General features: G+C 36.1%; 1 protein-coding gene across 1 annotated transcript in view; it reads left to right on the forward strand.

The window, feature by feature from the left end:
* The window catches only part of LOC105555622 (dystrophin), a gene marked incomplete at its 3' end in the record, with an annotated part of 1,920,295 nt that overhangs the window by 1,796,738 nt on the left and 110,396 nt on the right, over nt 1–13,161 (forward strand). Inside the window, exon 60 of the mRNA XM_012002637.1 lies at nt 5,153–5,299. Within this exon, the coding sequence (XP_011858027.1) occupies nt 5,153–5,299 (147 nt within the window). The remainder of the gene's footprint in view (nt 1–5,152; nt 5,300–13,161) is intronic.

Here is a 13,161-nt window from a genome sequence, read left to right on the forward strand (position 1 = left end):
TTGCCAGATATATATATCTCTCTCTCACACCATTTATAAATAAACTCATAAGTGGCAAATCCAGTAGAGCTAATGTGAGCATCCCAGAGTCTCCCCTCTCTGTCACTTGTTTGTGCAGCTACTCCTGCTGTGGCCTTTTATGGATTATCCTGGACCTCCACAACTGACCCCTCTACTTTCTCTCCATCTACAAGCTTCATTTTGCTTTGCTTTCCTCCTAATCCAGTTTAGATTCCACAGTATGTTTTTTCAATTACATCCTGGCTAGTATTGAAACTTCCTTATCCCTAAATGTGTGAGCCACAGTCATCTGACGAAACCCCAAACCTGGATCAACTGTTTTCTCCATGCTTACATGCAACACTGTTGGAGAAAATGAGAAAGTCAGGCAGATTGATTCTGCTAAAAAATGTTGAACCTCATCCTCAAGTGGGCCCTCAACACTGTTTGCCAACCTCATTACATTTCTTAGGTCAACTCCCTCTCACAGTCTCTATTGCGATTAATTCAAATGTTCCCACTTACCCTTAATTCATGTTTTCATTCAGTGACTATTCATTGCACACCAGGCACTGCACGCTATGCCAGGCACTGCAGACTATACCAGGTCTGTTGATTCCTACTTCACAGAGGAAATAAAACCCCTCCAAGCAGAATTCCCTCAATTTACTCTTTCCAGTCTTTCCAACTGACCTTCTGTGCTTTGCAGTAGAAATGTTCTCTTAACTGTCAAGTCAAAATTCCTCTCTCAAAAATGAGATTCCCTTGTTAATAGGCAATTCCTTCCTTGTCTTAGAAAAGTAGTAGATGACTGTAATTTTAAATGTGTATTTGAACAAATCCTTAGCTACATAAAGATAAGCAAAGATATGACAGGCAATTTAATTTTTATGAAGAAAAAACTTATTATATCAGACTTACATATCATTCTAAATCAGTACTTTTGTATCTATAATCAGACAACATTTAATGAACTGAAAATTCTGCCTGCGTGAAACTAGTCATAATAAAATTAGACTTGGTTTGCTGTTTCATGGAGAACATATTCCAGATGTTTAAGTGATTCGAAGAAAACCCACCGTATAATGGCTTTCTTCAATGTTTTCTCACTAACTGCTTCCAAGCTAGAATAAAACCTAATGCAATCCTGATATCATTTAAATAGCACATTGTATTGCTCAGCGTTAACTATGCTTTTTGACATTTTAGGTTTGGTGTTTAATAATTTAAACACAAATTTATGTGTGTCATATTAAAAGCTCTAATCTGTGAAATGTAGCCAAACCAATGTCACATCTATTTAAATAGCAAAGTACCTGTGTTCACCCTTTACAGGGTGAGGGTCTTGTGACTCTGTGTTTAGGTGGCCATACTTCTTGTTATGTATGTTTCTGGGCACTGAGATCCCACAGCAGTGAGCCATCCTTGGGTGGTACAGAGCTGCTACCGAAACCTAAGTCAAATGCCAAAGTGAAGACTGGCATGAGTATTCTCCTGCCTCCTTTTCCTTTTTATCTTTCCTACCATCTGTTATCTCCTTTCTTCCATCTTCATGTGTTGAGTGCCCTCATGATTTCTAGACGACTGAAGTCCTTTAGTCTGCTCAGCCCCATCTAGAGATTTCCCTGAAGTAAACCTTTGCCCCCAGTTATCTGTTTATCAACTGACCTCGCACCAATCAAAGTTTCCATTGTCAAATATTTTAACAGAAATTTAGGAATTCAGATTAAACTGAACATTTGGCATTTTTTCCTTTTTTTGTGTGTGTTTTTTGAGACAGAGTCTCGCTGGGTCACCCTGGCTGGAGTGAGTGCAGTGGTACCATCTTGGCTCACTGCAACCTCCACCTCCCAGGTTCAAGCGATTCTCATGCCTCAGCCTCCCGAGTAGCTGGGACTGCAGGCATGCACCACCACGCCCAACCAATTTTTGTATTTTTAGGAGAGACAGAGTTTCACCATGTTGGCCAGTCTGGTCTCGAACTGCTGACCTCAAGTGATCCACCCTTCCACCCGCCTCGGCCTCCCAAAGTGCTGGAATTACAGGTGCGAGCCACTGTGCCTGGTCTGGGTTGTTTTCTTCATCTTTAGCAGTTGTCTTATTCACAACTACTTCAACAATATTTATTTTCTTTTTCTTTTTGAAGTAGCTTTCCAGAGTACTTGGCCTGGTTTTTATAGAAATCATAACTTTTTTCTTTTCTTTTTAAACTAATATTTTTATGATTTAGGAGATATTTATGAAATTATGTAGTCACAATAGTTACTGGCAAAGATAGGTTTGAGAACATACACACAACTGACGGTTGTAAAAAGTCAACTAATAGGAGCAGAAGGTCCACACATACTGACAGGCACCTCGAACATTTTATTGAGGCTGTGCGAGGTTCCCATCACTGCTGTTTCACAAACAGAATGAAGACTTTGGCTAATTTGGTGAGTCTTAAGTGGAGATTAGTTAAGAGAACTTCCATTATCATTGCTTGAAAGGAGCCAAAAAAAAAAAAAAAAAAAGAAATGACAAGATCTTATGGTAAACTTTAAAGAAGAAAAGTAAATTTTAAAAAGAAAAAAAAAGAGAGGAAAAAGGAGAATGTTGCAATTCATTATGAGTACCAAAACTTATTTTTGAATCCCTTTCATCCTCCAAAACATTGATGCAGGATTAAAATGTGTGCTCAGGAATTTGGGGGAGAAAATGAAAATCAAAATATTCTAATAAGAGACATTTGAAAATGTACATTATGTCACCTAAAGGGAACTGAAATCTAGATATGACTTAACGAGGTAGGATAATCAGTTTACTGGCTTGAGAGTCTTGCTTATAGAGAGATGATTAACATAAAGGACTCACCTGTATCACTGAAAGATGTTGCCTGCTGGCTTGCCCTCTCTGCAGAGGTTCCTATTTACAGTTTCCCCTCACATAATATTTATCTGTGGCTACTAGAAATGCACGTTATTATCCAGAAGAGAATGGTTTCATTTTGTAATCGTTGTCCCTGTCCAAGTTTCCCCCATTGACATTTAAGAAATCTGTTTTCTAACCTTTCTATTATGCGAAACAAAATTATTATGGATCATTTCCTTTTAGAGATAAGTATTCATATATACGGATTTAAACCACCTTTCTCCACGGGCACTTATTCTGATACTTTTAATCCATGTATTTATTCATAAGGAAATGGAATAATATTTAGTATCAACCCCTATAAAACTTTCTGAATTTCACACTGATTCCAATGGCATTCCACTAACACGAAGTTGAATAAAGATGAATACATCACATATGATTTTTTTTGTACGTGTGTGGTCAGAAGGGGTCTCTTTTGTTTGTGTTTATTAATATATAATTCACATACTTTAAAATTCACTCTTTTGAAGTGTACAATTCAATGGTATTTAGTATATTCACAAGGTTGTGCCACCATCACCATTGTTTAATACCAGAACATTTTCATTATCCTCCAAAAGAAACCCCATGATTGCTTAATGTAATGTTTTTAATGATCACTTTTTAAAACTTTAAGTTAAACAGAGTGATTATCACAATGTCTTATATTATTATCTAAGAACTACATAACAGTCTTATACTCTACACAACACCACAGTTTAGTGAAGTATTCGGGTTGATTTGAGAGGATAATGTCATTCTTATTTTGAATGTACATACTGGCTCCTTTGATTTGGAGTGGGAAGAAATGCAAGACTTATAAATGAGGTCAGTGTAACCCGTGGTTTTATCAACATGGTGAACCAGACAGAGAAATAACACCTGCCCAGATCAAGCAAGTCAAAACAACACGTGTAGTCAAGTAAGTGATGCTGTCCTTGTACACAGACATTACATTACACAAACTGTTCTCCTAAATGAGGGAATTTGTCCCTTAGAAATTGCTTATTGGAACATTTGGACATCATGCATCATGTTAAAGATCCATAAATGCCATCTCGATAGGGTAGATATGATGCATGGTAATATCCTCCCCATATCTGCATAGGGTTCTTCTGCTCAATGGATTGCTGTGATGTATTGCATCAGAGACTTCTGCTCTAGTGCTTCAGAGAGAGCTGAGAAGCCCCTCGGGAGCCTTCTGAAGTCATTGCTACAAAGACTAAAATACCAGGAGATCAGGAAGTCATTCTTAGGACTTGACAAAATATCCTACTCCCTAAATGAAACTGTTATGATGTGGTTGGTGCAAAGTATGCATGCAATATTTTATGACTGAATGTTTCTTTCTATTGTAAAAAAATTAAGGATCCATTTCTGGTTGTGACATGAGTAGAATTTAGAATCCAGCAACAATATATTTTTTCCTGTTACTTTGCCAATCCAGAATTTCTTAGGGGAAGCATATAATATAATAGTTAAGAATATATATTCTAGAGGCAGGCAAACCTGTATATATGTATCCCAGGTTCCTCAATTTTTACCCATGAGATCTTGGCAAGGTTTGTTTGTTTTGAAAACAAACCTTTGCAAGTTTGTTTTCTCATATATAAAATTATAATTCTCCAACTACTGGCCTCATAGGATTGTTGGAAAGAAATAAAATCAGTTTATATATGGATAGAGCTCATCATGGCATTAGGCACCTAGGAAGTGCTCAACAAATAGCAGTTATTATTCCTCCATTAACAAATATCCGTTGTTATAATACTACCATAATAGACTGTTTTAGTCTGTTCCAGCTGCTATAATAGAAATGCCATAAATTGGATAGGTTGTGAAACAACAAAAATGTATTTCTCATTGTTCTGGAGGTTGAGACATCCAAGATCAAAATACCAGCAGATTTGGTATCTGGGGAAGGACCATTCCTCATAGAAAACACCTTCTCACTGCACCCTCACATGCCGAAAGGAGCTAGCTAGCTCTCTGAGGTCTCTTCTGTAAGGGCACTAATCCCAAAAAATCACCTCCCTAAAGGCCCCATCTCCTAATACCATTGCCTTAGGTGTTGGGATTTCTTTTTCTTTCTATTTTTTAGGATTTCAACATAGGAATTTGAGGGGGAACACAAACATTCAAACCATAGCATAGAGCAAACATTACTGGCACCGCACCCTAAAGAGAATAAGCCCAGGTATCAATTCTTCTTGTTTTAAATATTCTTATCTTCCAATTTGCTTTTGACTATTGCACACAGGCACTTCGAGGAGAAATTGCACCTCTGAAAGAGAACGTGAGCCACGTCAATGACCTTGCTCGCCAGCTTACCACTTTGGGCATTCAGCTCTCACCATATAATCTCAGCACCCTGGAAGACCTGAACACCAGATGGAAGCTTCTGCAGGTAGGCACATAGTAAACATTGTTGTCCTTTGTTACAGTAAAATAATACACAGATACAATTTGTAAAGAACAATGAAAGTACTTTTTTCATTTAATGTTCATGGTAATATTTGTGAGGATAGGATATTTTATATTAGTTTATAATTCCCATCTAAATATTTTCAAATTATTAATATTAATTTTGGAAGCAATGAAAAGTTAGACTTTAGTATATGTCTTAGTCTGTTTAGTGTTGCTATAAAGGAATACTCGAGGTTGGGTAATTTATAAGGAAAAGGTGTTTATTTGGCTCAGTTCTGCACGCTGTACAAGAAGCATCTGCTTCTAGTGAGGGCTTCAGTCTGCTTCCACTCATAGCAGAAGGCTAAGGGAAGCTGGTGTACAAAGATCACACGGCAAGAGAAGAGGAGAAAAAGAGGGAGGGGAGGTGCCAGTTCTCATGAAAACTGCTAGAGCAAAACCTCACTCACTACCGTGAGAATGGCACCAAGCCATTCATGAGGGATTCATTCCTACAACCCAGACACCTTCCACTAGGCCTCACCTCCAACATTGGGGATCACATGTCAACATGAGAGTTAGAGGGAACATCTAAACTCTGTGTAGCAGTATTCTTACAATAAACATAGAAAATAATGCTGAATCATGATGGAAGAAGTGAATTGCCGCCATGCAGTTCCTTTGTACTCTTACTGCTTGGATTCTTAAAAACATCTTTCCCTTTGGAATCCTAATTTAAACAAGAGTCAATAGTAAGATATGTCCAAAAGTCATTTAAAGAAAGAGCATCCTATCACAAACTTACATGTGAAAGTTTTTCGTAGGTTTGCACAATAAATACAGGGAATGTCAGTGTGCTCAAGGTCACACTTACTAGCTGTGGGACCTGGAGCAAATTACGTAACCTTTCTGAGCCTCAGTCTTTCATCTGAAAAAAAAAAATGGGATAATAAAATTATCTACAATATCGTTTATTATTAGGATGAATAAGTCAAAATAAATGGAAAGTGCTTGGAAGCAAACATACCAAATGATAAACACTCTACAAATTCTAGTTCTTGATATTATTATTATTATTATTATTATTATTATTATTATTATTATTACAGTACACAGATTTTGGAATCTAACATATTAGCTGAGTGACCTTGAGACCACTTAATCTCTGTGGTTGTCCATTTACTCATCTCCAACATGGTTACTGTAACATTGAATGAGTTAATTCACATAGAGTAATGGTTGTGGTGGAAGAGATGTGTCTACCTTCTCAGTGTGAAGGACACCATGTTATACCCCAACACCCTAAAATTAGTTTAACCATAGAATTAGAGAATCATTTTCTCTCCTTTCCAATTTCATAGGATGCAGAAGGTATGCTCCTGAGGAAATTGGGTTTAAAAATACTTGGTTTTAACTTTTTAATAAGAAAAATGTAATAAACCAGATCACTTTCCTATTGTCAGTCCATTTAGGGGTGTGATTGAAAGCCCTGTTAAAGAATTGCTAGATCTTTAATAAAAATAAGTTGTAAATCCAAGACCTCTTGAGATCTCACATAATTTAATTCTTGTCGTGATGGATAGTCCTGAAGTATTTGTATTATAGATTGTTATAAGTGGCATCGACTAAAGCAAGGGAATATAGTTAAGTGATTATATGCCTTTCTCTGTTTGCTCCATAGTGGTTGAGTACTATTAAAATCTTATCTGTTTCATCCTTAGTATGTTTTTCATCTTAAGTATAAATAAGGAAAGTAATAAATGTCCAAAGGAAACCAATGGCCACATTAGTCCCATTTAAGTGCTCTAGAATTATATTTTATGATTTACTTTAGAGAGTAGATTGTCACATTTGCTTTCAGAATGTGGTAAAAGATTTGTGACAGTGGCATGTAGATTTCCAAATGAGGTCAAAGGATTATGACTAGTGGAAAAAGTTTTTTTTTTTTTTAATCAATGCTAAGTGATCCATTCTAGTTGCACTATTTATTTGCATGTAAGGTATGAAAAACTGTTAATAGTGGCCGGAGTCAGTGGCTCATGCCTGTAATACCAGCATTTTGGGAGGCTGAGGCAGGTGGATCACCTGAGGTCGGGAGTTCGAGACCAGCCTGACCAACATGGAGAAACCCCATCTCTATCAAAAATACAACATTAGCCGGATGTGGTGGTGCATGCCTGTAATCCCAGCTACTTGGGAGGCTGAGACAGGAGAATTGCTTGAAGCCGGGAGGCAGAGGTTGTAGTGAGCCGAGATTGCGCCATTGCACTCCAGCCTGGGCAACAAGAGTGAAACTCTATCTCAAAAAAAAAAAAAATTGTTAATAGCTTAATATGTAGCCATTCTTTACAGTGAATAAAAACTTGGTTATAAGTACAGGAAAACACATGTAAGGAGATAGTATGATATAGCAAAGAGCATTGGAGTGACTATTCGGAGGTCTAACTTCAAACTTAAGTTGAGCCATTATTTAACCATGTTATTGTGGGAAAGCCATTTAACCTCTCTCAGCTTTAATTCTCCTCATTTTTTAAATGAGGAAATTTATTTTGTCTAAGGTCACATCCAGTTCAGTCCTGTGATTCTGTCTCTAGATATCTGGGGGAGATACACATTTGACAGAATTTAGTTTAAAACCAATGAAGTTGCTTTCTTTATTCATAATACAAATGTGGCTTGTTGAAATTATATTTCTCCTTGTATAACTCTAACTTTTAAACTCTTCATCCCTAAACCCACATATACACAGCCTTCTCCTATTAAACAGTTCAGTTTGTGGTATCTGCTCTATATTGTAGCAAATTTCATGTTTCTATTTTTTAACATGACCTTAAAGATATGCTTAAAAAGTGTTTTTAGCAGAAAGCTGATAAATCCAAGGTTTTGGTTTGCGTATAACCAAGTCAAGTTAGTTCCATTCTTTTCTTTGATGATAATTCTGCTACATTATAAATGTGAAGCCTTGTTCAGAAAGAGAAGAAAGCAAGAAATGAAGTTCACATCAAACAATTTTTTCCCATTACTGGAAAAGCAATTCATACGTCCTGTTGAGAATATTTTATATTTAGAACAACGTATGTGAGGCTAAAGCATTTTCCAAGTTCTGTGGCGGGAAGCTTGAGCCCACCACTATTATGACATAATATTTTTTTAAATAGTAAATGTCAAAAAAAGACATTATATTTCTATGAAACTAAAGAATTTAGTCACAATGCTATGTCAATCTTTAAATCGTGCTAAAAGCCAAGTACAAGTTCATCTTTGCCTCTGTCTGCTAAGACAAAGAAAAATCAAAAAGTAGAGAACTGTCCAGGTATAGTGGCTCATGCCTGTAATCCCAGCACTTCGGGAGGTCAAGGCAGGTGGATCACTGGAGGTCAGGAGGTTGACAACAGCCTGGCCAGCATGGTGAAACCTCATCTCTACTAAAAGTACAAAACTTAGCTGGGTGTGGTGGCGCATGCCTGTAATCCCAGCTACTCCGGAGGCTGAGGCAGGAGAATCGCATGAACCCAGGAGGCAGAGGTTGCAGTGAGCTGAGATTGCGCCACTACACTCCAGACTGGGTGACAGAACCAAACTCCATCTCAAAAAAATAAATAAATAAAATAAATAAATAAATAAATAAATAAATAAATAAAAAGTAGAGAACTGGAGTAGTAGAAAGGTAGATATAAACCTGAGAAAAGAAAGAGTCTTAAATTTGGGCAAAATAGTGTAACAGAAAGATTAGAGTTACATACTATCAGTCTGTGTGTACTTGATATCAGAATATCCTGGGTTCTTTGCATTATCCATTCATTTAATTTTCAAGGAAAGCCATGCTAGTTTTTTAGCTGTCTGTAGTATCAGTCAAAATGGTGAAACCAGTTAAGAGATGTGACCACCAACAATACAGTCAGACCCAGTCACAATTTACCTATGTATGGAATCAATGTATAGAGAGTTCCAAATTGACTTTGAATCTTCTAATAGAAATGTAAGAGACATTGGTTTGCCTGTTTGAAATTTTCTGTGGGAACGAAGTCCTGTTTTCTTCCTCAGAGTAGACACATTGGTATACATGTTACTATTTGACCATTTGACTGTTTGTGGTGTAGGAAACCATCACTCCTTGCAGTTACAAAAAGTTCTCATGTGCATTCTCTCATCTAAGAATCACAACCTTGTGATTTTGTATTATGATTACCTATTATCATTATTCCCTTTTACACGTAAGGAAACCGAGGCTTAGAAACATGAAGTACCACAGTCACAGTCACATAACTTGTATCAGTCAGGATCTGACTCAGGTTTTTTGAACTGCTATTCCCATGCTCTTTTTGTCTCTTCTTCTCAAAGTCCTATTAAGTTTGGACTTAACAAAGCAATACCGGCTGGGTGTGGTGGCTCATGCCTGTAATCCCAGCACTTTGGGAGGCCAAGGAGGGCGGATCACTTGAGGTCAGGAGTTTGAGACCAGCCTGGCCAACACATAGTGAAACCCCATCACTACTAAAAATACAAAAATTAGCTGGGTGTGGTGGCATACGCTTGTAGACCAGCTACTTGGGAAGCTGAGGCAGGAGAATCGCTTGAACCCGGGAGGCAGAGGTTGCAGTGAGCTGAGATCATACCACTGCACTCCAGCCTGGGCAACAAAGCAAGACACCATCTCAAAAAAAATAAAAATAAAAAAAGCAATACTTTAAAGCTATTTTGGACATACAGGTATAAAATACTTCACTTTTTTACATATATCTTCTTTTTTGAAATGATTCTCAGGTATATTAACTTTTAAATCTTCCTTTTATAAACCAACGGATTAATGAACCCAGTTTAGTGTACCCCTTAAAAATCACACTTGTTTCAAATATAAAATTTTAAAGCATTATATTCCTCATTGCCTTTAGAACTCAGCAATTGTATTAAAATCCACCAAAAATGATTTCAATGAATCAGCTCTTAAAGCCAAACTAATGCTAATATTTGACCAAGTAGAAATGAATATCTAAACCAGGTGAGAAAAAAGTTAAAATGATGATAAACCTTTCTAATTTTTAAATGGTACACACACTGAGTAATGTAGTCAATCTCTTTATTCACCAAGCACAAGTAGTATATAAAGGAATATTATACCATTTTTCTTTACTCATGAGTAAACTCACAAATAGCACAAAAGCTGCAAAAACACCTTAATATAAGGAGTAGGTGCCTTCTTGACTATAGGAACTCATGGAATGCAAACACCTTTAAAAATTTGAATAATATGAAGGCATTTCCAGTTATGAGATTCTTTATATATGTCAAAGAACAGTATCATAAATTATGTATGTTTTTTAAAGGTTTCCTAAGATTCTTCCAAAGTCATGTAGACATCATTACACTCCATCTGTATACCTCTGTGGTAACTTGCTGTCACAGGGATCTAGAACCTCATCTTTTGCACACTTCATTCCTTCTTTCATCCCTTCCTTCTTTCATTCGATCAACACTGATTGAGCATCTACTGTGTACATAGAAGACATTGTAATTATCCTATTTGGTCCAAGGACATACTAAACGAAACTCCCTTTACTGCTTATGCTATATCAAGTAAAGCTTTAAAGACGGATTCTCTTTTATTGCTTCCATAATGACCCACCCCTCTCGTCCTTTCTCAGTGTTAGAAACCAGAAATATACATACTATCATAACACTGATACTACAAAAACAGTACCCATTATTATCTCTGGTTTATAAATTCTTCAATAATTTCTTATTGGAAACTTGATCTATATAGCCATAGTAGTAAACTTTGTGAGAGGACATGATGGGATCATAGTTAACTAACCAATAGGAGTATTTGTGTGGCTTCATTTAAAAAACAAAAAGAACAGTTTTTTTTTTTTTCAAACAAGCAATTTTTACATCGGAGCCATTTATATTCTTTACTTTGGTAAGATAAGATTTCCTAAGCAGGTCTTTTATCTGTATCTATGTATGTTTGTTCTTACCATCATTGAGCACAGGATTTGATCTTTTAAATATATTGACAGATTTTGAACATTTTCCTCGTATCTCTTTTTTAATGATCCTGTACTAATCATTTTCCATCATGGGGTCACTTCTGGACAGAGTGCCTAGCCATCTGCTCTTACAAATAACGTGGGCCTATCACTAACCGGGGATAAGGAGAAGATAGCTACTGATGTCTTTCTAGCATGTTCTTCTTTGACTTTTTCTTTCTTTAAGAAGACTTAAAATGATTCAGCTTGTGGTTCTACCACAGAACTCAGGAAAAAATGATAAATATGAAGCCGTTCTCCAAATAAACATGTTTTCCTACATTAGTTGTTCTCAAATTTTAACAAGCATCAAATTCACCTGGAAGGCTTATTAAAACACAGATAACTGGGCTCCACATCCCAACTTTCTGATTCAGTAGGTCCGGTGTGGAGCTTGAGACTCTGCATCTCTAACAAACTTTCAAATGAGGCTAATGCTGTTGAATCATGGACCACACTTTGAAAACCCCTGTTCTATGTTAAGTACTTGTCAGGTACAGACAAATTTAAAAGTTAAAAATATATATATATGACTTCTGTAAGACACTGTGAAGGGTTTAGACTCTGGGGAAATTAAGTATAATGCCATCCCAAAAGCTCTGTGTTGGAGGAGTGTTCAAGTGCTACAGAATCATGGAGAACCAAGTGCTTAACTTTTCTGTGAGGCATAAAGAGGAATATAAAGAGAAACGTGAAGGATGAAGGGAAACTGTTAACAGATCCCCAGAAACACAATTTGCTGCTATATGGATTTATATTTACTGTATTTCAGATCACATGGTCTAGAACTGTGCTGTCGAGTATGATAGCTGCATATGGCCATTGAGCCCTTCAATGCAGCCAGTCTAAAGTGAGATGTGTTATAAGTGAGATATATATATATATATATATCTCACCATATATATATATATATATATATATATATATATATCAGGATGCAAAGACTTAGTACCAAAAAATTTAAAATATCTCATTATTTTTATATTGATTACATGTTGAAATGATAGTATTTTTATGTATTTGCTTGGGTAAAATGTCATAATGAATATCACTCATTTATTATGATTATTCAAACTTGGTTATTTTTCTTGAAAATGAATGAAGTGAGCCTGTCGCTTCAGCTAAAACAATGGACAGTGTTTCTGCATAATTTTTACATGTGCCTACTAGAACATTTAAAATTGTACATGTAGCACTCGTTATATTTCTATTGGATAGCATTGGCCTAAAAGTAGTTTTCCGAAATTTAGTAATTTCGGAATTCTGCATTTCTATCATGCTCACAGAAGATGCTGTCTATTTGTAACCACATATAGAAATTCATTCCCAAACTACAGATCATAGAGTTTTACAGAGAGGTGTAAAGATATATTTTGCATCAAGCATTGTCTGTAGCTTGAATACAAAATTACGTTGCCCATATACCACTAGTTTTCATAAGTAAAGCAGTTGTTTTACAAAACATACAAGTTTTTATCAGCTACTAGCCTTTTCTCAGTTAGCAGATACTAAGTAGTACTTTTATTATGTGACAATTCTCCAGTTTTTGGAATGTTAATGAGAAATACACAGGGTTAAAAAAAATTAGAAAGCACCTCTCCCAAAAGATTGCAGTAAGATGTAGGAAAAACTGCTCTAACACATTCTAAACTATAGGTTGCTCTTATATAAATATTTCAACTATAATATCTAGTCTAATGTGCCTACTGGCCGGAGTTTTGTAAAAGCTAAAAGTAAAGGAAATAAAAAGAACAAAGAAGAAAGAAGAATGTGTTTGTTTTTGAAAAGGTTAGGTCACAGAAGGATTTGTTGATATTAGGAATAGAATGACCCGTGA

The sequence above is a fragment of the Mandrillus leucophaeus genome, unplaced genomic scaffold (genome assembly GCF_000951045.1).
Source record: "Mandrillus leucophaeus isolate KB7577 unplaced genomic scaffold, Mleu.le_1.0 Scaffold692, whole genome shotgun sequence".
Taxonomy (NCBI): domain Eukaryota; kingdom Metazoa; phylum Chordata; class Mammalia; order Primates; family Cercopithecidae; genus Mandrillus; species Mandrillus leucophaeus.